General features: G+C 43.4%; 1 protein-coding gene across 1 annotated transcript; it reads left to right on the top strand.

Annotated features, from left to right (window-relative positions):
* The first annotated feature begins 58 nt into the window (after positions 1-58).
* Positions 59-26,274, top strand: LYAR (Ly1 antibody reactive). Its single transcript, XM_060086969.1, has 9 exons — positions 59-197; positions 5,013-5,189; positions 6,568-6,682; positions 10,007-10,114; positions 10,231-10,314; positions 13,508-13,940; positions 22,286-22,372; positions 25,428-25,513; positions 26,007-26,274. Exons 2-9 carry the CDS (start codon positions 5,068-5,070, stop codon positions 26,139-26,141), a joined length of 1,170 nt encoding a protein of 389 aa, XP_059942952.1. The 5' UTR covers positions 59-197; positions 5,013-5,067; the 3' UTR covers positions 26,142-26,274.
* The last annotated feature ends 878 nt before the right edge of the window (positions 26,275-27,152 follow it).

The following is a 27,152-nucleotide window of genomic DNA, read 5'->3' as shown; positions in this document are numbered from 1 at the left end:
AGGATCCGCCTCCGGCTTCCGGTTGCGTCACTTCCGCCACGAGGTGTGGCCGCGGCGCGCAGGCGCGCGGGAAGGCGCATAACCGAATTTTGCTAGGGGAAGTTCTGGAGGGTGGTGGCGGCTCCGCTGGGCGGGCGGTGGCGATTCCACGTGCTCCTCGCGGCCGGTTGAAACCGTTGGCGGGCGCTGGCTCAGAGGTGAGGGGCGGTGGCCCAGAGGTCCGACCTAGGAGGCTGGGGCTCAGAGAGTGGGGCGGGGGACGCGCTGTGGCCGATGCCTGCGTTTCCACCGTTAGAGAGTCTCTCCTTTGGCTTATACGCATGGAAGGAGGAAATGCATTCAGGTCCCATACGTACTCTGGGGAAGTGGAAGGAGTCCCGGATTTGGGATGACCAGTCCCTCCGGGTTTTAAAATGGAAAGGTCCTCCTGCAGAGAACCCACAGAGGGGGTTGCAGCCAGGATAGTTGTTCACTGCTGTACTGGGCTGCAAGGCTTGCGGCATGTTGGGGACGAGGCGCTTGCCTTCTCTGATTCTTGGGGAGCTGGGTCCCAAAGGAGGAGGCCTTAGGGCATAGTGGTTGAGAGCCCGGGACTTAGGGCCAGAATAGCTGCGTGTGAATCCAGGTTTGCCACTAACTGGATGTGTGACCTGCTGCAGGTTACTGAACCACTTCGTGCCTGGTCTGTCAAAAGGGAATAATATAGAATCTAACTCAGAGGATTCTTGTAAGGATTACATGAGCCCAAACGTGTTAACCGCCTATGATAGGGCTTGGCACATAGTAGATGCTCAATAAATGTCAGGATTTTCTGCAGCCCCTGCCTCTGAGGAGAGATTAAGGGCCTGAGGTGGGGTGTGAGTGCGTGCAAGGCTGCCTTTCCTGCAGAGGGCCCATCTGGGACTTATTCAAAGAGCGCCCCCAGCCTTCCCCACCAGTGCCTAGCACGGTGCCTGACAGGTAGGCTTGCACAGATAGTTATTACACCAGTGTTTAAACCCGTGCTGGTGATGTAGTGTGTGGGGAGGGTGTGAGACTGGAACTGGGAGGCAGAGAGACACGGCTCAGCTTCTTCCAGCCTCAGCTGGCTCATCTGTCCAGTGGAGATGGGTGTACCTGCCTCCTAGAGTTTTTGCAGAGCAAGGGAGAGGTCCTCCCTGAGTGCACATCCAGACCCTCATCACCCCACATTCAGAGGTTTAGGTGTGATGGTGGACAGTTTGTACTTGTCGATCCTTCCCTTTCACCATACCCTTCGTTTCTTGGAATTCTCCCTCCTCCCCGCCACCCCCAAGGGGCTCAGGGCTGGCGTAGTTGACGAGATGCATTGTTTCACAATGGGAGAATTTAAGTTCTGAGGGTTGAGTGCTCAAGGCCACAGAGCTCACTGGGGGCTGTTGACAGCTTGGCCCCTCAGGTGGGCTGTTTCCATGTGTGATGGTGGCAATGGGGTTTAGGTCTGTGTGTGTATATGTGAAGGAATGTTTTAAGAATAGTTTTGGTTTTTTTTAATAAACAATACAAAAATGTGTAGGGAGGAAGGTAAAAAGTCACTCCAAATACAGTCCCAGAACAAACCTGAGTTCATGTCATCAGGGAACACAGCAGTAGCGTGGGCACCCATGGGGTGGGGAGCCATAGGAGACTAGAGAGAGTTTATGAAGATGGATGGATGGACTGAGGGTCACATTTAAAGAAGCATGTGTTTGGAGGGGACTGGGAGCCATGTCACCGATGTGCAGATTAATAGATCACAAGAAATTCTACCATTGGGCAAGGATCCATCACTGACATCTGGTATCTTATTTAACTTTCTCTATGATAGATAATAGACCCATTTTACAAATAAACAGAATCTGCGAAGTTTAGGTACCTCAAGGTCATTTAGTTTTCACTTGGCAGATGCGGGCTCCAGCTCAGATCCTCTGGCCCTGACTCCAGGCCCAGGTCAACAGAACTCGGCCACCATCTTGATAAAAGGAGACTGAGGTGCCTGGATTGCTTCACAAGTTCCCGGGCCCGTACTGATCCTGTCTCTTGCCCATCAACTCATCGCTACTGTCCAATACCCATCATACTCTGCTGTGACAAGGGTGGTCTCCTTGCCCAGTGTGGCCTGGCTTTAGGCTAAAGACTTAGGTTTCCTTTAAATGGGCGGTCATGATATATATGGCACATGAACCCAATAGACAGGTGTCCTAAAAGTCTTAATGCGGCCTGTTTTTAGCTTTTCTAACCTCGGAGCTACAAATGTTACAAATTTACCAAAAACATCATCTGAAAGTTTAATTATTTAAATTTCTTCCACATTTATTTAGTCTTGTGAAGTTTGAATGAGTTGAGTCTTTTGTTTCAGGAAGTGCACTGCTATCTTCAATTAGAGGAGCTGAATTTTCACAGGGTGTCTTTTTATAAGTTTGTAGCGTTTGCACTTCTGAAATTGTCAGCCCTGCACTCAGACTTGCCAGGCAGGCTGTGCAGTTAGGGTGGTTTTGAGCTTGCTGTTTTGTAGCCCCTCCCTCCTCTCCCCACACAGGCACACAGGCAAGTGTTTACTGCATAAAAGAAAGGGGTAAGCTCCTTACAGACCATATCTCCTTAGCAAGCAGGTGGCCACACTGCCCCCATTGCTCATCAACTCTAAAAATGTAGCAATGGCTCTAAAAATCCAGAGGCACCGTGAGACTGAGTTCTGGCTTACTGTGCAATCTACCCATTCTGCCTTTTAAAGAATCTCAACAAATTTCTGAATGTGAACATATGCCACAAAAGACCAAATGAAAACGTTTGGAGGGGTATTTTTCTGATGGACATGTGACCAAATTCTAATCCTCTCCTGAACTGATGTTTACACTGTGTATGGTTAATCCCCAGAGGTAAAACATGTCTTACGCAGATATTCCGAGCATCTTTTTTGTCAACATCACTGGCTTCTTTGAGTTGATAAATTTTGTCTCCAGCGGTCCTCTTTGGGCCTTTAATTCCTGACCTTCCACTGCAACCTGCACCTCCCAACTGGATCTCTAAGCTTGCCTAAGCCTCCTCCCCTCCCCTCTCCCCCTTGATTAGGATGCAGAATAGACCTCAAAAATGAAGGTTGGAAAGCTTCAGTCCATAGCTTCAGTTTGAGGGGGTATTTTTTTCGTTGTTGAATCTCATTATGAAAGTACTTTTAAATTTTCCAGCAGGTAATTTGGCTCATCGCAGCTGCTTCTACCTTGTGTTGTACAATGACAGTCCATTTCTTGGTGATTAATTAATGGTTTACTCTCATTCTTAGACCAGAGTGCCGCTAGAGACTATTTATTTGACAGTGTGGTGTTGGCTTTTGTTCTGGCCTTGTTCTTATGAGGCAGGGTGGCTGCTCTGTTGCCTGCCAGTAATCTATCATCCTTCTGCTGGGTACAGAATGCTGGCTTCGGGGGAATAGGTCATAGTCCAAGTGATGCCAGCCCCCCAGGACTTGTGACTGTTTCACATGTCTTTACCATAATCAGGTGAGAAGATGGTCTTTGTTGGTGCGCATCCCAGAACAGTCAGGTTTGTTTTCCTCTGGATTCTCTGCTAGGCTGTAGCTGACCACATGTAACCCTGATGGTGAGCTGAGGAAGGGGTCCTGGGGTCAGGGACCCACGTTTTGTGTGTAGCACATCAGGCAAACTGACATCCGACAGTGCTCCGCGGGGCAAGAGACCCCCAAGAGAGACCAGCTGGGCCTCTGTAAACCCTGGAGTTGCAGCCAGGATGTACATTTCCATTCAGGGTTGAATGGATGGGAATAGCCCTGATCCTTGCTTAGGTATGTCCCCTCCAGCAGTGACTCAGAACGTGGGAGTGGAGGAGAGACAGTGATTTCATACATGAGAATTTTCCACGACCCAGGAGTCACTCATTTGTGCTGAAGGATTCTCGAATGAAGTCTTATCCTGAAACAAATTGTATCAGTTTACTTGATCCTTACCTTCACCATGAGGAAGAAAGTGCAGGGTTAAACAATTGTTCTCAATATTTTTGCTGTGAAACTTATTTATAATGTAAAATGACAATACTCTTAGAATCTAGTGATAAAAAATTATATAACCCTGGAAAGTTACTATGACTTCTGTCACACTTTCAGGTGAATTCGTGTTTTGTTGAGTACAGTAGCATCTCCGTGAACTTTTTAAATGGTAGTTATGTGTAGGTGTGGACCCACTTAATCATGGGGCAGTGCTCGGGACACTTGGGTTTGGGAACACCCTCCAGTAATGCAGCACCCAGCATTGGGACACCTGAATATGGTCCCATTTCTTTCTTATTGATCTGACAGGGAGCCACACCTACTCCTGTCCATTAAAACTGAGAGGCACATCCTCATTTTTAACATCTGGTGGGTACATAGTTATGCCTATATGAGTGCTTTTTGTGCTTATAGAAATTATTTTTAGGCCTCTTCTCCACTTTCTAAACCTTCCTCAATTCCCCGTTTGCTGTGTTCTTATTGTATTTGGGGACTTGAAATAATTTGCAGCGCATACCTAGAGGCATTAGAAAGAAAGAGAACGCATGTATGCACTTCTAAGTTATTGGGAAAGGTAGGATATTTCATTTAACACCCCCAAAACTCTTCATCTCTAGAGACAGCCTGTGAAGCTTAAATCCTGGTTCTGCTACTGTGTGACCTTGGACAAATTACTTAATCTCTCTGAGTCCCAATACCTCATGTAAATTGTGAACAGTAATAGTTCTTACCTCATAGGGTTGCTGTGAGGATTAAATAAGTTCATTAGCATAAAGCTCTTAGAATAGAGCCCAGCACATGGTAAGCACTCAACAAATGTTAGCCATGTTATTATTGTTGGTTATAATTTTACTTATGTGGTGGTAGAGGTTTATGTGGATTACTAATCAACTTTGATTCTGTTGTGTTGTTGTTTTCATGTGAAAAGCTAGCTGTCTGAATCATATATTTGGAAAAGAAGTTTCAGACTACAATGATAATTATCTTTTTTCCTTTTTGATTTTCTTTTTAGGATAAGACTTAAAACCTGTCTTGGATAAAAAAAATATTTAATCATTTAGCTAAAAATGGTATTTTTTACATGCAATGCATGTGGTGAATCAGTGAAGAAAATACAAGTAGAAAAGCATGTGGCTCTTTGCAGAAACTGTGAATGTCTTTCCTGCATTGACTGTGGTAAAGACTTCTGGTAAGTTCCACAGAATTCAGGTAGATCCATAGTAAAGGTCCAGACCAATTATGGAACCCCTGGTCCCACAAAGCAGTAAAAAAAACCCAAAAAGAATAAGCAAGAGGCAAATCTGAGAAAAGAAATTAAGAAAAAAAACTAAAAGTGCCTTACAAGACCATTTGCCTTTTAAGGGTGATTTAAAGAGAAGACTCAGGGAAAGGGAATTATGGGTTCGGTCATAATCTGTTCAGTCTGTGACACTTGCTGTTGTGTCCTTGGCACCGTTACCAGACCCAGGGAGGTGACCACGTGGAGTAGGGTTTCAGGGGTGTGGTGTGCTGATCACAGTGAAGAAATGGATTTATAGACCAGAGAATGAATTTATTAATTCACAGTGGAGGAGCTATCTGGGAGAAGAGGCTAGGCCCTCCCTAGGAAATCGGCGGTGATGGTGGCAGTGAAGCTCCTGGCCCCCCGTGTGTCAAGTGCTTCCACTGAGAGGGTCTCTGGAAAGGGGAGGACTGAGGGGAGGGGGCAGGATGGATCTCGCTCGTCCACTCTTTCTTCAGGAGGGTCATTTGCAGTTGGCCAAACTCAGCCTCATACGGATTCCCTTCAGCTTCAGGGGGTTCAGGTAAAAAGGTCATTTTTGGTGCATCTGCCCTAATGGCCTCTATGGCATTTGGGGGATATTTGCTGACAGTTCCTTTTAATTTCTTTCTAAAGCAGTGATATTTAAAAAAAGAAAAAAAAAGTTTGGAAACTGCTAGAGTCTTCATTCATACCTAATCCTAGGAGGAAGGATATATAGAACAGGTGAAAATTGGGTGGTTTCTCCTTAGGAGACTTTGCCCTCAACCTTGTCCCAACGTTTCCCTGAGGACCCCATAGAGCTTCAGAAAGATCGTTTGAGACAGAATTGAGTTTCCTTTTTTTTCCAAGACTCCTAGATCTTTTTTGTGACCTGATACCACCATTTTACACCACCTTTTAACTTAGTCTACAACTGATTATTGATTGCCTGCTATATTACCAGGAAGTCCTACAGGTTTTGTAACTTAATATAAAGCCACCCTGTTGCAGAGAATTCTTTTCTTTTTTATTTAGTATATATTCACATATGACTAAAAAAAATGCTGCCTATCAATTTGATTTTAAGACATTTGTATATAAAAATAGGTGGAAAGTTTGGTGATGGGTTTTGAACAGTTGGGAAGAAGGAAAATGTGATGTGACCAGGAGGTTACCAGTATAGTAAGTGAAAGAGGTGGGATGGCTGTGCAGAGCACAGATGTGAATGTAAGTGTGGATGGCAGAAGGCTGGGGCAGCGTGCTAGCTTTAGACGGAGACTCCAATTTGAGAATCAATCTAACGGTGGAACTTTCTCACTTTAAGGGGTGACGACTATAAAAACCATGTGAAATGCATGAGCGAAGATCAGAAGTATGGTGGCAAAGGGTATGAAGGTAAAACCCACAAAGGTGATGTTAAACAGCAGGCATGGATTCAGGTAAGGTCTTTTTTTTTTTTTTTAATTATGATTTTACTTGGACTGTATCTCTTTTTTTGTAAAGACTTCAACTGTTTTGTTTTTTTATTTTTTTATTTTTATTTTTATTTTTATTTATTTTTGGCTGCATTGGGTCTTTGTTGCTACACGCGGGCTTCTTCTAGTTGCGGAAAGCGGGGGCTACTCTTCATTGCGGTGTGCAGGCTTCTCATTGTGGTGGCTTCTCTTGTTGCGGAGCATGGGCTCTAGGTGCGCGGGCTCAGTAGTTGTGGCGCATGGGCTTAGTTGCTTTGCGGCATGTGGGATCTTCCCGGACCAGGGCTCGAACCCATGTCCCCTGCATTGGCAGGCGGATTCTCAACCACTGTGCCACCAGGGAAGCCCTGTAAGATCTTTCTAATTCATCAAGAAGCTTCATCTGACATCTTCTACTTTCTTGGGACACCTAAGAAACCAAGAATAAACGTATCATCCATGCAGGCAAGACCCAGAAACATCACGTCTTAGGATAGAGCTCTTTATTTCTCTTTCAGGGCAACTGCAGTGTATTTTGTCTTTAATCTACACGTTTTGCAGATTTCTTGCAAGAATATTTCCAAATTCTCACTGACTTTCCCTTGGCTACAAAACCGAACGGAAGCTTTCTGATTCGTATCTGTATCAAGTGATGATGCAACTTTTATAACTCAAACTATGTTAAGCTGTGATGTCTGTCATCAGAGTCGGGCAAAACAGAGACATTTTCATAAATGTGAGGAATTTTCTACTTCTAAAATAAAATGAAAGCATACATTATAAAAGTGGCAAAAGCAACGAAATCCCTAGTTTACTGAGGTATAATTTCCAGTATGTTATTCACCATTTACAGAAGAGTAGCAGGAGGAAAGATTCAGAAAGGAAGGTAGGAGAATGAAAAGACAAATGTCATCTGTGTGGAAACTGTATTTTCCTGGAAATCAAATAAATAGTTATTCTCTTTGATGACAGAGTTTAAATGTGAAGTTTCTGATGTTGACTAGCTTACTGAGTTAGAAAACTCCTGGGAGGGAAAATCGGTTCACGAAGGACTAACAAAGTCTGCCAGTGCAGATTGAGAAGCTAGTGAGACCCCTTGTCTTAACTGAGATATTTGGGCTGGCGGCCATCAGCCATACTTTGGGGCCCTAGGTCTGCTGTCCCTGAGTACCAGATGACATTCCTAGGCCCCTGAGCTGGAGGTACCTGGTGTGTGAGTTCTGTGTCTGTTGACATCACATCTTGAATGAAATCCTCTAGAGCAGAGGTCAGCAAACTACAGCCCACAGGTCAGATCTGGCCCACCGCCTCTTTGTAAAGTTTTATTGGCACCCAGCCATACCCATTTGTTCACACATTGTCGGTGGTTGCTTTAGTGCTACAAGGACTGCACTGAGTAGTTAGGACAGAAACTGAATGGTCTGCAAAGCCTCAAATCTTTTCAGAAGAGGTTTGCCCACCCTTGTTCTAAACTGTCAGGCTTCAGCAGCCGTACCACTGTATTAGAGATCCGAGGACTTTGTTCCGGATTCTGTCCTGGTGCGCCGGTCCGCTGCCCATCTGAGTCCTCTCTAGCTCCCTAGCTGGCATCGTTAGCAGACACCTGAGACCGAATGTGGTCTGCTGGGAGAGTGCACAGGTCCTGCTGCAACCTGTCCAACAGACATGGATTTGGGTATTTATTCTTTTCCTTAAATCCTTAAATTCTCCATTTTTAAAGATTGAATTTTGGAATCCCATCAGTGTTAATGTTCACCGAGCATCCTTCCCAATGTCTCTGTGCTTACACACGGAGAGTGGATAGTGGGTCAGGGAGAAATACCCTATCTGGCATGGATCTCAGTGTTTTCCTCCAAACTTGGTCACCGGTACGCTTCTCCTCTGGTTCAGCACGCGGCTCTGGCCAGTGCTGAGCTAGCCTGACTTCTTCCTTGTTCATGCTTTCTTGATTTGTTTTTCTGCCTGGGTGCCTTATCCTCTTTGTATCCTGTATCGGTTTTTTTCTGGTCTGTTTATATATAGCTGCAGTTCTTCCCTAATGCAGGGACCCTTTCCTGCACTATATTTGTTTAGCTGCATTATTTGTCTTTATTTGTTGGCTCATAAGTGACCATCTTTCTTATGTATTGCCATCTCCCTAACTTTAATGATTACCTTTTTCCTCTGCCTTCACTGTGATTGCCATAAGCCCTTTCTCTAGATCACTTATTTATCTTTCATCTCTGTTCTTGCTATGTCATGTTTGTTTGTTAGATTTTAATATTGTTGTCTTGATCTTAAATTTATTCCCTAGTCCCTAGAATATCCATTTTTGTCTTATTCTTTTGATCACTTTTGGTTTGTTTATATTTTTTTCTTTCAGTTTTTAAAAATTGTGATAGAGGGCTTCCCTGGTGGCACAGTGGTTGAGAGTCCACCTGCCGATGCAGGGGACACAGGTTTGTGTCCTGGTCTGGGAAGATCCCACATGCCGCGCAGCGGCTGGGCCCGTGAGCCATGGCCACTGAGCCTGCACGTACGGAGCCTGTGCTCCTCAACGGGAGAAGCCACAGCAGTGAGAGGCCCGCGTATCGCAAAAAAAAAAAAAAAAAAAAAAAAATTGTTATAGATTACACATGACATATAGTTTACCATTTTCAAGTATAAACAACTAAGTACATTTACAATGTTGTGCAACCATCACCACCATCTGTCTCCAGAACTTTTTCATTTTTTGATAGGTATTACATTTGAATCTGTAGCTCTCTTTGGGTAGTACTGACATCTTAATAATATTGTCTTCAATTCATGGACATGGGATATCTTTCCATTTGTTTATATCTTTCATTTCTCTCAGCAGTGTTTTGTAGTTTTCAGTATATGTCTTTCACCCCCTTGGTTGGTTAAGTTTGTTCCTAAGCATTTTATTCGTTTTGATGGTATTATAAATGGAATTGTTTTCTTAATTTCTTTTTCGATTTGTTTACTGTTAGTGTATATAAATGCAACTTGATTTCTGAGTGTTGATTTTGTATCCTGTAACTGCTAAACTTGTTAATTGGCCCTGAAGATTCCTTTTGTGGAATCTTTTGGGTTTGCACCATATAAGACTATGTTATCTGCGAACAGAGATTATTTTACTTCTTTCTTTCCAGTGTGGAGGCTTTTTATTTCTTGCCTAATTGCTCTGGGCTTTCAGTACTATGTTGAATTTGTAAACATAGACATTAATACAAAATCTATACATGAAGTGTGAACCCTTTAGTTTGACTTTCTTGCAACTCATCTGTCAATTATTTATTGTTTTTGTTTTATCTTCATTTTTTGCAGAAAATTAATGAATTAATAAAAAGACCCAATGTCAGCCCCAAAGTGAGGGAACTTTTAGGGCAAATTAGTGGTTTTGACAACGTTCCCAGGAAAAGGGCGAAATTTCAGGTATGTATTTGATACGATTTCCTTGAATGGAAGGGATATGGGCCTATTGGTGACAGCTTATGTATACCTGTCAAAATATGGGATAAGTGGGTTTTTTTCTTTTTTTTTCCATACAGAATTGGATGAAGAACAGTTTAAAAGTTCATAATGAATCCATCCTGGAGCAGGTGTGGAATATCTTTTCTGAAGCTTCCAGCAATGTAAGTCAGATCTCACTCTAGACTTGCAGTGTGGCAAAAATGATTAGTAATAATGAAATGGGAATGTCTTATTTTTGGAGGTCAAGACAGCCTTCTTTTTCAGAGAGCCTCTCTGTGCCTTCATTAATGGGAAGGAATAAACAGTGCACTGCAGAGATTTCCTTATTGTGCCAAGAAAGGTATTTAATCCCAATGTTTGATAATGATACCAGCTAACATGAATTGATCCGCTTAGAAATCAGGCAGCGGGAAGTGTTAGAAAGAACAGGACCTTCGGGTTTCTGACAGACCTAGTTTGAATCCCTGCTGTGCTGTTTGCCAAGCGTTTGATCTTGAGCATGTTATTTAACCTCTCTGAGCCTAAGTTTCCTTATCTTAAATAAAAGTGGGTATTTATACTCAATACTCACTGGGTACCTGATGTGTGTCAGGCCCCAAACAAAAAACAGAAAATATCTCAGGTGTGATAGTGCCACCAAGAAAAATAAACAGGGTGAGGACAGAGAGGGTGACTAGGTGTTCTTTTAGGTGTGGGGTGAGGGGTCACGGAAGGCAAATGAGGGTATACAGGCATCCCAGCTCATGCCCAGCAGGTAGGGGGCACTTGGTAAGTGCTGGTCTCCTTCCTTCTGCTGGACGGAGAAGTCATTGGAGTAAATGAGTCAACCACCTTCAGTCAAAATGGTTTGATGAGAGAGGTCCCAGATGTGGAATACACATGCAGAGAGACTTACTTTGATATCTTGTAGGCACATTCTTGGTTACATTGTTAAACATTTTTGTCATTAATTCAGTTGCACTTAGCTCCTACTTGGAGCTTAAGTCCCATCTGGAGACATATTGTTAGTGTTTCAAAAAAAACAGCGGGGTCTGACTGGTTTTTTATTCTAGTCACCTTGTCAGCAATTGATTTGCTTTTTTATGTAGAGAGAATAGTTTTGGCCACAAATTGGGATAAAAATGAAACTTTCTCTTGGCAGTGTATCTAGCGTTTGTCTCTAAACATACAAACTAGGCCTTTAAAACCTTATAACCAGTCATTTAATTGGCAGTTATGTGGCACCTGCTTTTTAAAGGTTATTTACATTTTAACTAATAATCAGAAGTTTAAAATTACTTAGTTTAACTCCAGAGTTCAAGAAAAAAGTGTTTTCCACTTTCCTTTTTAAAGCTGTGAACATACTAAGAATTCAATAAAATAACCAGGAAGCAGCTCGTGGTAAACTCTGAGCTCTGTAAAACGAGGCTTGTTATTGCATTGCCTTTGTGCAGTAAATGTCCCAGCACATGCCTAGAGATCGTGGTGCAAACAGTTCAGAGGCCCCGGAGCTGCTGGGCTGGAGGCTTTGTATTCTTCTCAGCTGCAACACTCTCTGTACCCTGGTGTACATCGCACCTGGTCACTGTGGACGCAGCCATCCTCAGGCCCAAGTCCTGCCCTCCAGAGCTGTATTCTAGTGGGGGAGACAGACAGCTGCGTATAAGGGTTGATGCTATGGTGTCAGGTGGTGATACGGACCAGGAAGCAATGGGAGGCAGGAGACGGGGCAGAGAGTAAAGGAGGGTGCTCTGTCAGGAGAGAGTCGGTGAGGTCGTCCCTGAGGGGACCACGTTGGAGGAGAGCCTGGAATGAAGTAGGAAGTAGATGGGGAGTGAATTTGTTCACTCATTTATTGAGTGGCTGCTGGGCTGGTGAATATGTATCTCCCTCCCTCCTTCCTTTCCTCGCTCTCTCCCCTCCCTCTCTCCACCTTCTTCCAGCAGCTGGGGGGTTGGTTTGGAAGTGGAGGCGAGGCAGCAGCTGGAGACTTAGCTGAACGGGTCAGTCTCGGGGCTGCGGCGCTCAGACCCTGGTGTGAGCATGCTTGCTACACACTGTACCCTAGGAAGGAGCTTGTAGGACAGGGTGTCTCTCTTCCTCCTGAGATCCTTTCTGAACTCATCCCCTGCCTCCCCCGCATGTACATGGGCGACTTGACTTCTCTGAACTGCTGCTGAGTAAACTCCAACTATTTAGTTTAATCTTTAGTATTAATATCCTAAATGCTACTCTTGGAGCCGGGGGCTGGGCATTAAGGGTTGCCTGAGGCGGGAGCTCAGTAGACTTCTTGTTTGTCAGTGAAAGCCAGTCCTTCATTTGGTCCAGCTTGGGGGCAGCATTCCCCCCTTGTGACCTCGCCTCTCAAAGGAGGAGGACTGCGGTGACTTGTGCCAGTCACCTGGCCGGTAACTAACAGAAGTGGAACGTGGGCCCTGGCCTTGGACTGTCCACCACACCTGCAGCAGCCCCGCAGCCGCCAGCACTGACCTTGGCCCTGTCCCTCCAGATGCATCAGGACTCCCCGAGCAGTTCAGTGAATTGCTCCACATCCTCTCTCGAGAAAGGGCAGGCCTAGAGACTGCAGCATATTTATAGTCAGAGGACAGCAGGCAATGGGGCTGGCTTTGCTGAAGTCATTTTTTAAAACAATCTGTGTGCTGGTTTGAATAAGGTGGTGCAGTAAATGGGAAGTTTATCTTATTCCGGCTCATATTTCCATGGTTCCTTACTCGCCACTTTGTACTCTGCCCAGGTGTCCCTGACAGTCTGCTAAGGGTAACCATCAATCTAAACACTGATGATAACAGCGCCTCTGTCTAGTACTCAGTAGTTTACAAAACTCTTCCCGTACATCTGTCTGCTTTACTGAGCATCGCTTTTCTCATTTCATTCGTACATGAACTGTATCAAGTAGATATCACTAGCTTTCTTTTCACAGATGAGGAAATAGTTTTGGAGCAGATAAATAACTTGTCCTGAGTTACCTGGCTAGTAATGAACAGAGCTGGAACTTGAACCCAGGTCTGCAGATGCATAAATCTGGTGGTTTCAGCCACACCTACATGCTCATCTTCTACCTAAAAGGCAAATAGCGAGCCAGAATTAAAGGTCTGGCTTTTACGTGGCATACGGATTCTTCACTCTTCCAGTGGAATGAAAATGTTAAGTGCAGAGAGGAATGTGGACTGGGGTAGTTTTTTCCATTTTTGTATATTTACTGCCACATGTTAACTATTTTTTTGAGGGGGGGGTCACAGTTGTAAAATGGTAAGTAATAACAATTTCCTTAGAAGAATTTATTCAGTAGATACATGAGATGATATGTGTCTGGAATGAGTATTTATGTGTTTCTTGGTTTTGCTTAATAATAAGGAACCAGTCAGTAAGGGGCAAGATCAGCAGCCGCTGGAGCAAGCGGTCAAACCATGTGCAGAGAACAACGCCAAGGTCGCGTCCTCCAAAGCAAATGACAGCATGGAAGAGCCAGCAGAGATGAAGAAGAATAAGAGAGAAAGGAAGGAAGAACGGCAGAAGAAGAGAAACAAGGAAAAGAAAGAACTAAAATTAGAAAACCACCAAGAGAATTCAAAGAGTCAGAAGCCTAAGAAGCGCAAAGCAGGACAGGAGGCCGAGCAGGAGGCTGCAGGGGAGGCTGTCTTCGAGGCCGCCGGCTCTGCAGGGAAGAAGAGCCAGAGGAAGAGGAGCAAGGCTGAGTGCACCCAGGACGGGGCGGTGGATGGAGGCGCGGAGCGGGAAGGAGAGACAAAAACCAGTCTAGGGAAAAGAAAGCAGAAGCATTCGGAAGGTTTGTGGCTAGCTTATGCTCCAGGGTTTGTTTTTTGTTTTGTTTTGTTTTGTTTTATAAATTTATTTATTTATTTTTTGTTTATCTTTGGCCGCGTTGGGTCTTCCTTGCGGCGTGCCAGCTTTCTCTAGTTGCGGCGAGTGGGGGCTCCTCTTCGTTGTGGTGCACGAGCTTCTCATTGCGGTGGCTTCTCTTGTTGCGGAGCACGGGCTCTAGGTGCTCGGGCTTCAGCAGTTGTGGCTCACAGGCTCTAGAGCGCAGGCTCAGTAGTTGTGGCGCACGGGCTTAGTTGCTCCATGGCATGTGGGATCTTCCCGGACCAGGGCTCGAACCTGTGTCCCCTGCTTTGGCAGGCGGATTCTTTTTTTTTTTTTTTACAACTTTATTGGAGTATAATTGCTTCACAATGGTGTGTTAGTGTCTGCTTTATAACAAAGTGAATCAGTTAATACATTTGTTCCCATATCCCTTACCTCTTCCGTCTCCCTCCCTCCCACTCCCTCTATCCCACCCCTCCAGTAGGTCACAAAGCACCGATCTGATCTCCCTGTGCTCTGCGGCTGCTTCCTACTAGCTATCTACTGTGTGTTTGGTAGTGTATATATGTCCATGCCTCTCTCTCACTTTGTCACAGCTTACCCTTCCCCCACCCCATATCCTCAAGTCCATTCTCAAGTAGGTCTGTGTCTTTATTCCTGTTTTACTCCTAGCTTCTTCATGACATTTTTTTTTCTTAAATTCCATATATATGTGTTAGCATACGGTATTTGTCTTTCTCTTTCTGACTTACTTCACTCTGTATGACAGACTCTGGGTCTATCCACCTCATTACAAATAGCTCAATTTCATTTCTTTTTATGGCTGAGTAATATTCCATTGTATATATGTGCCACATCTTCTTTATCCATTCATCCAATGATGGACACTTAGGTTGTCTCCATCTCCAGGCTATTGTATATAGAGCTGCAATGAATATTATGGTACATGATTCTTTTTGCATTATGGTTTTCTCAGGGTATATGCCCAGTAGTGGGATTGCTGGGTCATATGGTAGTTCTATTTGTAGTTTTTTAAGGAACCTCCATACCGTTCTCCATAGTGGCTGTACCAATTCACATTCCCACCAGCAGTGCAAGAGTGTTCCCTTTTTCCCACACCCTCTCCAGCATTTATTGTTTCTAGATTTTTTGATGATGGCCATTCTGACTGGTGTGAGATGATATCTTATTGTAGTTTTGATTTGCATTTCTCTAATGATTAATGATGTTGAGCATTCTTTCATGTGTTTGTTGGCAGTCTGTATATCTTCTGTGGAGAAATGTCTATTTAGGTCTTCTGCCCATTTTTGGATTGGGTTGTTTGTTTTTTTGCTATTGAGCTGCATGAGCTGCTTATAAATTTTGGAGATTAATCCTTTGTCAGTTGCTTCATTTGCAAATATTTTCTCCCATTCTGAGGGTTCTCTTTTGGTCTTGGTTATGGTTTCCTTTGCTGTGTAAAAGCTTTGAAGTTTCATTAGGTCCCATTTGTTTATCTTTGTTTTTATTTCCATTTCTCTAGGAGGTGGGTCCAAAAGGATCTTGCTGTGATTTATGTCATAGAGTATTCTGCCTATGTTTTCCTCTAAGAGTTTGATAGTTTCTGGCCTTACATTTAGGTCTTTAATCCATTTTGAGCTTATTTTTGTGTATGATGTTAGGGAGTAATCTTATCTCATACTTTTACATCTCCCTGTCCAGTTTTCCCAGCACCACTTACTGAAGAGGCTGTCCTTTCTCCACTGTACATTCCTGCCTCCTTTATCAAAGATAAGGTGACCATATGTGCATGGGTTTATCTCTGGGCTTTCTATCCTGTTCCATTGATCTATCTTTCTGGTTTTGTGCCAGTACCATACTGTCTTGATTACTGTAGCTTTGTAGTATTGTCTGAAGTCAGGGAGCCTGATTCATCCAGCTCCGTTTTTCATTCTCAAGATTGCTTTGGCTATTCGGGGTCTTTTGTGTTTCCATACAAATTGTGAAATTTTTTGTTCTAGTTCTGTGAAAAATGCCAGTGGTAGTTTGATAGGGATTGCATTGAACCTGTAGATTGCTTTGGGTAGTAGAGTCATTTTCACAATGTTGATTCTTCCAATCCAAGAACATGATATATCTCTCCATCTATGTGTATCATCTTTAATTTCTTTCATCAGTGTCTTATAATTTTCTGCATACAGGTCTTTTGTCTCCTTAGGTAGGTTTATTCCTAGATATTTTATTCTTTTTGTTGCAGTGGTAAATGGGAGTGTTTTCTTGATTTCACTTTCAGATTTTTCATCATTAGTATACAGGAATGCTAGAGATTTCTGTGCATTAATTTTGTATCCTGCTACTTTACCAAATTCATTGATTAGCTCTAGTAGTTTTCTGGTAGCATCTTTAGGATTCTCTATGTATAGTATCATGTCATCTGCAAACAGTGACAGCTTTACTTCTTCATTTCCGATTTGGATTCCTTTTATTTCCTTTTCTTCTCTGATTGCTGTGGCTAAAACTTCCAAAACTAGGTTTAATAAGAGTGGTGAGAGTGGGCAACCTTGTCTTGTTCCAGATCTTAGTGGAAATGCTTTCAGTTTTTCACCATTGAGCACGATGTTGGCTGTGGGTTTGTCATATATGGCCTTTATTATGTTGAGGAAAGTTCCCTCTATGCCTACTTTCTGCAGGGTTTTTATCATAAATGGGTGTTGAATTTTGTCGAAAGCTTTCTCTTCATCTATTGAGATGATCATATGGTTTTTCTCCTTCAATTTGTTAATATGGTGTATCACGTTGATTGATTTGCGTATATTGAAGAATCCTTGCATTCCTGGAATAAACCCCACTTGATCATGGTGTATGATCTTTTTAATGTGCTCTTGGATTCTGTTTGCTATATTTTGTTGAGGATTTTTGCATCTATGTTCATCAGTGATATTGGCCTGTTGTTTTCTTTCTTTGTGACATCCTTGTCTGCTTTTGGTATCAAGGTGATGGTGGCCTCGTAGAATGAGTTTGGGACTGTTCCTCCCTCTGCTATATTTTGGAAGAGTTTGAGAAGGATACGTGTTAGCTCTTCTCTAAATGTTTGATAGAATTTGCCTGTGAAGCCATCTGGTCCTGGGCTTTTGTTTGTTGGAAGAGTTTTAATCACAGTTTCAATTTCAGTGCTTGTCATCAGTCTGTTCATATTTTCTATTTCTTCCTGATTCAGTCTTGGCAGGTTGTGCATTTCTAAGAATTTGTCCATTTCTTCCAGGTTGTCCATTTTATTGGCATATAGTTGCTTCTAGTAATCTCTCATGATCTTTTGTATTTCTGCAGTGTCAGTTGTTACTTCTCCTTTTTCATTTCTAATTCTATTGATTTGAGTCTTCTCCCTTTTTTTCTTGATGAGTCTGGCTAATGGTTTATCAATTTTGTTTATCTTCTCTAAGAACCAGCTTTTAGTTTTATTGATCTTTACTATCGTTTCCTTCATTTCTTTTTCATTTATTTCTGGTCTGATTTTTATGATTTCTTTCCTTCTGCTAACTTTGGGGGGGTTTTTGTTCTTCTTTCTCTAATTGCTTTAGGTACAAGGTCAGGTTGTTCATTCGAGATGTTTCCTGTTTCTTAAGGTGGGATTGTATTGCTATAAACTTCCCTCTTAGAAGTGCTTTTGCTGCATCCCATAGGTTTTGGGTCATTGTGTCTCCACTGTCATTTGTTTCTAGGTATTTTTTTATTTCATCTTTGATTTCTTCAGTGATCACTTTGTTATTAAGTAGTGTATTGTTTAGCCTCCATGTGTTTGTATTTTTTTTACAGATCTTTTCCTGTAATTGATATCTAGTCTCATAGCATTGTGGTCGGAAAAGATACTTGATACAATTTCAATTTTCTTAAATTTACCAAGGCTTGATTTGTGACCCAAGATATGATCTATCCTGGAGAATGTTCCATGAGCACTTGAGAAAAATGTGTACTCTGTTGTTTTTGGATGGAATGTCCTATAAGTATCAATTAAGTCCATCTTGTTTAATGTATCATTTAAAGTTTGTGTTTCCTTATTTATTTTCATTTTGGATGATCTGTCCATTGGTGAAAGTGGGGTGTTAAAGTCCCCTACTATGAATGTGTTACTGTCGATTTCCCCTTTTATGGCTGTTAGTATTTTCCTTATATACTGAGGTGCTCCTATGTTGAGTGCATAAATATTTACAATTGTTATATCTTCTTCTTGGATTGATCCCTTGATCATTATGTAGTGTCCTTCTTTGTCTCTTGTAATAGTCTTTAAAGTCTATTTTGTCTGATGTGAGAATTGCTACTCCAGCTTTCTTTTGGTTTCCATTTGCATGGACTATCTTTTTCCATCCCCTTACCTTCAGTCTATATGTGTCTCTAGGTCTGAAGTGGGTCTCTTGTAGACAGCATGTATATGGGTCTTGTTTTTGTATCCATTCAGCCAATCTGTGTCTTTTGGTGGGAGCATTTAGTCCATTTACATTTAAGGTAATTATTGATATGTATGTTCCTATAACCATTTTCTTAATTGTTTTGGGTTTGTTATTGTAGGTGTATTCCTTCTGTTGTGTTTCTTGCCTAGAGAAGTTCCTTTAGCATTTGTTGTAAAGCTGGTTTGGTGGTGCTGAACTCTCTCAGCTTTTGCTTGTCTATAAAGGTTTTAATTTCTCCATCAAATCTGAATGAGATCCTTGCTGGGTAGAGTAATCTTGGTTGCAGTTTTCTCTCCTTCATCACTTTAATTATGTCCTGCCACTCCCTTCTGGCTTGTAGAGTTTCTGCTGAGAGATCAGCTGTTAACCTGATGGGGATTCCCTTGTGTGTTATTTGTTGTTTTTGCCTTGCTGCTTTTAATATGATTTCTTTGTGTTTAATTTTTGACAGTTTGATTAATATGTGTCTTGGTGTATTTCTCCTTGGATTTATTCTGTATGGGACTCTCTGTGCCTCCTGGACTTGATTAACTGTTTCCTTTCCCATATTAGGGAAGTTTTCAACTATAATCTCTTCAAATATTTTCTCAGTCCCTTTCTTTTTCTCTTCTTCTTCTGGAACCCCTATAATTTGAATGTTGGTACATTTAATGTTGTCCCAGTGGTCTCTGAGACTGTCCTGAGTTCTTTTCATTCTTCTTTCTTTATTCTGCTCTGCAGTAGTTATTTCCACTATTTTATCTTCCAGGTCACTTATCCGTTCTTCTGCCTCAGTTATTCTGCTATTGATCCCATCTAGAGTATTTTTAATTTCCTTTATTGTGTTGTTCATCGTTGATTGTTTCATCTTTAGTTCTTCTAGGTCCTTGTTAAATGTTTCTTGCATTTTGTGTATTCTATTTCCAAGATTTTGGATCATCTTTACTATGATTATTCTGAATTCTTTTTCAGGTAGACTGCCTATTTCCTCTTCATTTGTTAGGTCTGGTGGGTTTTTATCTTGCTCCTTCACCTGCTGTGTGTTGCTCTGTCTTCTCATTTTGCTTATCTTACTGTTTTGGGGGTCTCCTTTTTGCAGGCTGCAGGTTCGTAGTTCCCGTTGTTTTTGGTGTCTGTCCCCAGTGGCTAAGGTTGTTTCAATGGGTTGTGTAGGTTTCCTGGTGGAGGGGACTAGTGCCTGTGTTCTGGTGGATGTGGCTGGATCTTGTCTTTCTGCTGGGCAGGTCCACGTCTGGTGGTGTGTTCTGGGGTGTCTGTGGACTTATTATGATTTTAGGCAGGCTCTCTGCTAATGGGTGGTGTTGTGTTCCAGTCTTGCTAGTTGTTTGGCATATGGTGTCCAGCACTGTAGCTTGCTGGTCGTTGAGTGAAGCTGGGTGCTGGTGTTGAGATGGAGATCTCTGGGAGATTTTCGCCATTTGGTATTATTTGGAGCTGGGAGGCCTCTTGTGGACCAGTGTCGTGAAGTTGGCTCTCCTACCTCAGAGGCACAGCACTGACTCCTGGCTGCAGCACCAAGAGACTTTCATCTACACAGCTCAGAATAAAAAGGAGAAAAAGTAGAAAGAAAGAATTAGGAAGAAGGAAGGAGGGAAGGAAGGAAAAAAGAAAGAAAGAAGATAAAGTAAAACAATAAAGTATGATAAAATATAATAGTTATTAAAATAAAAAATAATTATTAAGGAAAAAAAAGGACGGATAGAACCCTGGGACAAATGGTGGATGCAAAGTTATACAGACAAAATCTCACACAGAAGCATACACATATACACTCACAAAAAGAGGAAAAGGGGAAAAAATCGTAAATCTTGGCTCTCAAAGTCCACCTCCTCAATTTGGGATGATTCGTTGTCTAAAGGAGGGAAGGAAGGAAAGAAAGAAAGAAAGAAGATAAAGTAAAATAAAGTAAGATAAAATAAAATAAAGTTATTAAAATAAAAAAATAATTATTAAGAAAAAAATTTAAAAAACGGACGGATAGAACCCTAGGACAAATGTTGGAAGCAAAGCTGTACAGACAAAATCTCACACAGAAGCATACACATATACACTCACAAAAAGAGGAAAAGGGGAAAAATCATAAATCTTGCTCTCAAAGTCTCCCTCCTCAATTTGGGATGATTCATTGTCTATTCATGTATTCCACAGATGCAGGATACATCAAGTTGATTGTGAAGCTTTAATCCGCTGCTTCTTGAGCCTGCTGGGAGAGATTTCCCCTTCTCTTCTTTGTTCTCACAGCTCCCGGGTCTCAGCTTTGGATTTGGCCCCGCCTCTGTGTGTAGGTCGCCGGAGGGTGTCTGTTCTTTGCTCAGACAGGACGGGGTTAAAGGAGCAGCCGCTTCCGGGACTCTGGCTCACTCAGGCCGAGGAGAGGGAGGGGTACGGAGTGCGGGGCGAGCCTGCGGCGGCAGAGTCCTGAAGTGATGTTGCACCAGCTCGAGGCGTGCCGTGCACTCTCCCGGGGAAGCCATCCCTGGATTCCGGGACCCCAGCAGTGGCGGGCTGCACAGGCTCCCCGGAAGGGGGGCGTGGGCAGTGACCTACGCTTGCACACAGGTCTCTTGGCGGCGGCAGCAGTAGCCCCAGCGTCCCACACCCGTCTCTGTGGTCCGCGCTTTTAGCTGCGGCTTGCGCCCGTCTCTGGAGCTCCTTTAAGCAGCGCTCTTAATCCCCTCTCCTCGCGCACCAGGAAACAAAGAGGGAAGAAAAAGTCTCTTGCCTCTTCGGCAGGTCCAGACTTTTTCCCGGAGTCCCTCCCGGCTAGCCGTGGCACACTAGCCCCCTGCAGGCTGTGTTCACGCCGCCAACCCCAGTCCTCTCCCTGCTCTCCGACCGAAGCCCGAGCCTCAGCTCCCAGCCCCGCCCGCCCCGGCAGGCGGAGCAGAAAAGCCTCTCGGGCTGGTGAGTGCCGCTTAGCACCGATCCTCTGTGCGGGAATGTCTCTGCTTTGCCTTCCTCAACCCTGTTGCTGTGCTCTCCTCTGGGACTCCAAAGCTTTCCCACTCCGCCACCCGCAGTCTCCGCCTGCGAAGGGGCTTCCTAGTGTGTGGAAACCTTTCCTCCTTCACGGCTCCCTCCCACTGGTGCAGGTCCCTTCCCTATCCTTTTGTCTCTGTTTATTCTTTTTTCTTTTGCCCTACCCAGGTACGTGGGGAGTTTCTTGCCTTTTGGGAGGTCTGAGGTCTTCTGCCAGCGTTCAGTAGGTGTTCTGTAGGAGTTGTTCCACATGTAGATGTATTCCTGGTGTATCTGTGGGGAGGAAGGTGATCTCCGCGTCTTACTCTTCTGCCATCTTCCGCGGAAGTCCGGCAGGTGGATTCTTAATCACTGTGCCACCAGGGAAGCCCCCCAGGGTTTGTTAAATACTTTTTTTCTTTTTTGCGGTACGCGGGCCTCTCACTGTTGTGGCCTCTCCCGTTGTGGAGCACAGGCTCCGGATGCGCAGTCTCAGCGGCCATGGCTCACGGGCCCAGCCGCTCCGCGGCATGTGGGATCCTCCCGGACCGGGGCACAAACCCGTGTCCCCTGCATCAGCAGGCGGACTCTCAACCACTGCGCCTCCAGGGAAGCCCCTGTTAAATACTTTTTAAGCTGTGATTTTGGGATGTCTAAAATCTGTTAGACCTTACATTTTGAGCCATGTAAGGCAAAGAGCATGAGGTTTGGGATTAGACTGTCCTGGGCTTAGTCTGGGCAGGTGCCATCACCTCGCAACTGCCCATTTTGTCATCTGCCTTGGAGGAGAAACCCCACGGGGCTGGGGTGCTTGGGGAATGAGCAGGGTGATGGATCTGAGGGGCCTGGCCATGTAGGCCTCTCATTAAATGGTAGCCGCTAGTATAAATGTGAAATATTTTTTTAAATCTTTCTAATTACTTAGTTGAAGCAGATTCTAAGAAGAAAAAGATTAAGCTCCCGGGACATTCTGAGGACGGAGAACCGGAAAACCATGAGGCTCCTGCAAAAGGTATGGCTGCCATCATTTGGAAGCTCTGCCCTCTTTAGGTTGGGGGAGGAGGAGGAGAGCTGGGCCCGTCTGATGGTCATGCCCTCCAGCGGCACAGGCATGTGGAAGAGCTTGAAGCAAAATCCATTCTCTAGGGTGTGACTGCTAAGTCATGAGTGAGAGCTGTGTGAGTTGGTCTTACAGGGTCTGTCCAGCTTTTAGGATGGAATGTAAAGCTGTCTGGATTGGAAGCATGTGTTATCTTTGGAGCTTAAAATAAACCCTGGTTCTGAGGCCCTGTTCGCTCTCCCTGCTTCCTTGTCCCTGCCTCTCATCGTCTCCTAGAAGTACCCTGAGGTCCAGCTGGGCTTGGCTGTTCCTCCTCCCGTCTCTGTGTCTGTCCCTGCTGTCCCCGTGCTCGGAGCCCCACGGCCACCCCATCCCTCAGCCAGAGTGTGCACTTGTCAGCTCCAAGGTTCCTCTTAAATGCTGCCCCCTCCGCAGAGCTGTTCCCACTGCTCAGGCCTAGAGCCCTCCCTAGGGTCCTGCCAGTTAAGAACAGGCCCGAGGACTCGATGGGAATCAAGACTTTATTCACAGAACTTCAGTAACTGCCCAAGTTGGGTTAGATTTCTTAGCTTGTAACTTTGATTATGTGAAGCTTCTCTCTTTTTTTTTTTTTAAGTTAAGTTTTTAGTTTTTGAGATAATTGTAGATTCACGTGCAGTTGTAAGAAATAATACAGACTTACGGATCCTTCTGTAGCCTTTACCCCATTTCCTCCAAGGCTGGTACCTCACACAGCTGTAGGACAAAACTCCACTGGGCTGTTGACCTCGTACAGTCAAGAGACAAACATTCCTGTCCCCGCGAGGACCCTCCTTTTGCCCTCTTATAGCCACACCCACTTTCCTCTCACCCCACCCCCTCCTTTACCCTAGAGGTCAACACTGTCGATTTACCTCTCCGTTTACCTCTCCATTTATATAATTTTATAATTTCAGAATGTGACATAAATGGCATCATTTAATATGTAACCTTTTGAGATGGGCTCTTTTCACTCAGCATTATTCTCAGGAGATTCATCCAGGTTGCTGCACATCTCAATGATCCATTCCTCTTCATTGTGAGCAGTGGCCTGGTGTGAATGTACCACAATTTGGTTATCCATTCATCTGTTGACAGACATCTAGGTTATTTCCAGTTCAGGGTTATTATGAATAAAGTTCATGTACAGGTTTTCCTGTGGACATGTGTCATGTTTTCTGGAATAAATGTTCAGGAGTGCAATGGCTGTCTAGTACGGTAGTTGCATGTTTAGTTTTTTAAGAAACTGGCAGCTTTCTCAAGAGTGGCCGTACCATTTAATATTCCCACCAGCAATGTGTGAGGGGTCCAGTTTCCCCACACCCTGGCCAACATTTGGTGTTACTGTTTCTTATTTTAGCCATTTTAATGGGTATGTAGTAATGGCTCATAGTGGTTTTAATTTGTATATCCCTAATGATGTTGAATATCTTTTCATGTACTTATTTCCCATTTGTCTATCACTTCATTAAATTGTCTGTTCTTGTTCTTTGCCCATTTTCTAATTGGATTGTTTGATTTTTTTTTAACTGTTGAGATTTGAGAGTTCTTTATATATTCTAAATACTAGTCCTTTGTGAGATATGTGGTTTGCAAGTTTTTTTTCAGTCTGTAGCTTGTCTTTTTATCCTCTTAACAGTATCTTTTTGTAGAGCAAAAGTTTTTGATTTTGATGAAGCCTCATTTGTCAGTTTTTCCTTTAAGAGATGATACTTTTGATGTCATCTAAGAACTCTCTTTGCCAGCCCTAAATCCCAAAGACTTTTTTTCTGTTTTTTCCGAAATGTCTTACAGTTTTAGATTTTTTACACCCAAGTCCATGATCCATTTTGAGTTAATTTTTATGAGGTATGAAACTTGGTTCAAGGTTCATTTCTTTGCTCATCAGTGTCCAGTTGGTCCACACCATTTGTTGAAAAGGCTGTCTTTTTCCTCAGTGAAGTGCTTTTGCACCTTTGTCAAATATCCGTTGGGCATATTTGTGTAGTTCTGTTCTGGGTTCTGTTTCATTGGTTTGTGTATCCATCCCTCCACCACACATTCTTGACTAGAGTAGTTATATTCAAAGTTTTGAAATTGGGTAGGCTTATTCCTCTTGCTTTATTCTTTTTTAAAATTAGAAGATTTAGAATAATCTTTCCTATGTCTGCAAAAAATCTTGCTGTGATTTATATAGGAATTGCATTATACCTGTATATCAGTCTGGGGAGAATTGATCACTTTACTGTGTTGAGTCTTCTACGCCATGAACATAGCATGTCTTTCTGTGTATTTAAATCTTTGATTTCTTTCATTAGCATTATGTATCTTCAGCCTACATGTCTTCATCTTCCCAGAAGCAGAGGTTCCCTAGATTAGTCCTAACCTGCTGACAGTAATTATTTGTGGCTGTCCTCTCTGGTTCAAGGTTCAGCCCCTTTTGCTCATCTTTGCCTTGCTTACTGTGCTTAGAAAGCCCCTTGATCTTAGTGGATCCTTAGTAAATCTTAAGTTCATTAGATACAAGTCCTATCTTTTTATAGGAATTTATAGGATGGTGGTACTTAATGATACTTAGTTAACCTGCTCACTCTAAGAATGAGTTCTGTGGGTGGTAGTCAGCGCTTCTCGGCCACTGTGATTGGATGGGTCAGGTGTCTGCAGCACGGTACTGTGGCATCCTGTCCGTTCTGGGCTTCTTTTTTTTTTTTTTTTTTTTTGCGGTACGCGGGCCTCTCACTGCTGTGGCCCCTCCCGCCGCGGAGCTCAGGCTCAGCGGCCATGGCTCACGGGCCTAGCCACTCCGCGGCATGTGGGATCTTCCCGGACCGGGGCACGAACCCGTGTCCCCTGCATTGGCAGGCGGACTCTCAACCACTGCGCCACGAGGGAAGCCCCTGGGCTTCTTCATTCCTGGATAGCAGCAAATAGATGGTGCAGAAATGGTTTCTTAACCCTTTTGGTAGTACAACAAAATACAGTGTTTTACATATAATTCTCTATATTGTAGGTAAATTCAACTGGAAGGGAACTATTAAAGCAGTTCTGAAACAGGCCCCAGACAACGAAATAACAATCAAAAAGCTAAGGAAAAAGGTATGAAGTATGAACCAGGTATATATAAGCTGGGGAGAATCAGTCTTTATTTTAAAATGTACAGTTTTCTGTTTTTCTAAATCTGAAATACTATAGTGTGTATGTGTGTGTCTCAGTGACTTTCAAGTTGCTCCTTTTAGCCCCTCAGGGCTTGTGGGGAAGGGATGGAGCCAAACCCCATCCACACTTCCTCAGCCAGAACAGCGCCCACATGAAATATGAAAACTACTGCTCTGGATATGTTGCTATCTTTTGATTATTGCAGAACATTGTTTTTTTCTCATTGTAACTTTTTATCAGTGTCTGAAACATGCAGCCAAGTGCTCACACGTGTACAGCTACATGAATTGTCACGAGCAGGACACCTTTCTGTAACCAGTACCTGAGTTCTTTCATTTGTCCCTGTCGGCCTTATTGTGGGTCAGAGAAAGAACATTGTAGGTCAATTTTCAGGACAAATACACCCATTTGACAGTTGTTTTTCTTTGTGAAGGTTTTAGCTCAGTATTATGCAGTGACAAATGAACATCACAAATCTGAAGAGGAACTCCTGGTCATCTTTAACAAGAAAATCAGCAAGAACCCCACCTTGAAGTTATTAAAGGACAAGGTCAAGCTTTTAAAATGAACATTTTTATATTTAAAAATCGAATCCATTTCGTTGATCTTCTTTCACAACTGTTTGTAAAACATGTAATGATTATAACAACTCAAATTTTGCTTTCCAAAGCTGTATTTTTAAGTTAAGAAAAAAATATATTTTGGTAGAACTTATATGAGAAAATAAAATATATTCTTGTCCCAAGTTCTAAATTTGTGGTAGCGAAAATGTTTTTAAATGTGACAGGTCAAAAAATAACTCGGTCAGACTAGAAAGCAGTTGTTTTGTTTTGTTTTGTTTTTGTTTGTTTGTTTTTTTGCGGTACGTGGGCCTCTCACTGTTGTGGCCTCTCCCGTTGCGGAGCACAGGCTCCGGACGCACAGGCTCAGCGGCCATGGCTCATGGCCCAGCCGCTCCGCGGCACGTGGGATCTTGCCGGACCGGGGCACGAACCCGTGTCCCCTGCATCGGCAGGCGGATTCTCAACCACTGCGCCACCAGGGAAGCCGGAAAGCAGTTGTTTTAGCTAAATCACTTCTACACATTTTCAATTAGAGGGTTTTGTGGGTTAGTTTTTTGCGTGGTTTAGTGTACATGTGAATTGTAGTATTTCATCCAGGAACAGTCTAAACAGTCTTTTGTGTGTCATAGTACTTGCCCAGCCAGAAGTTCTGCTCTTTAGAAGGGATTTCTCTTTAACAGTTTGGCCCATCCACTCTGGCCCAGTCCATCTTCAGCCACAGATGGCAGATTTGTTGGTGACTAGATTTTGGGGTGTGGCCTGTGACCAGGTATAGAGAACCAGCTCGTTTGAAACTGAATCCATTATTCGGTGCTCCAGTTGGATTGGCATGCTTTCAGAACTGGTCCTCTAAATCCTAGTTTATTGTGCAGGAGGAGAGCCAGGCCACTCTTTGATATTTGAGTAGGTTTTGCCCACAAGTCCCTTCACAGCTGGTGTGTGTGGTAAGAACCACCCCTTTAACCAGTGTTAACTATCATCATTAATACCTCTTACTACAGGTGAAAGCAAGAATG

Source organism: Mesoplodon densirostris, chromosome 1, assembly GCF_025265405.1.
Source record: "Mesoplodon densirostris isolate mMesDen1 chromosome 1, mMesDen1 primary haplotype, whole genome shotgun sequence".
Lineage (NCBI taxonomy): Eukaryota > Metazoa > Chordata > Mammalia > Artiodactyla > Ziphiidae > Mesoplodon > Mesoplodon densirostris.
Note: the sequence above shows the minus strand (reverse complement) of the source record. Positions and strands in the feature narration are given on the sequence as shown.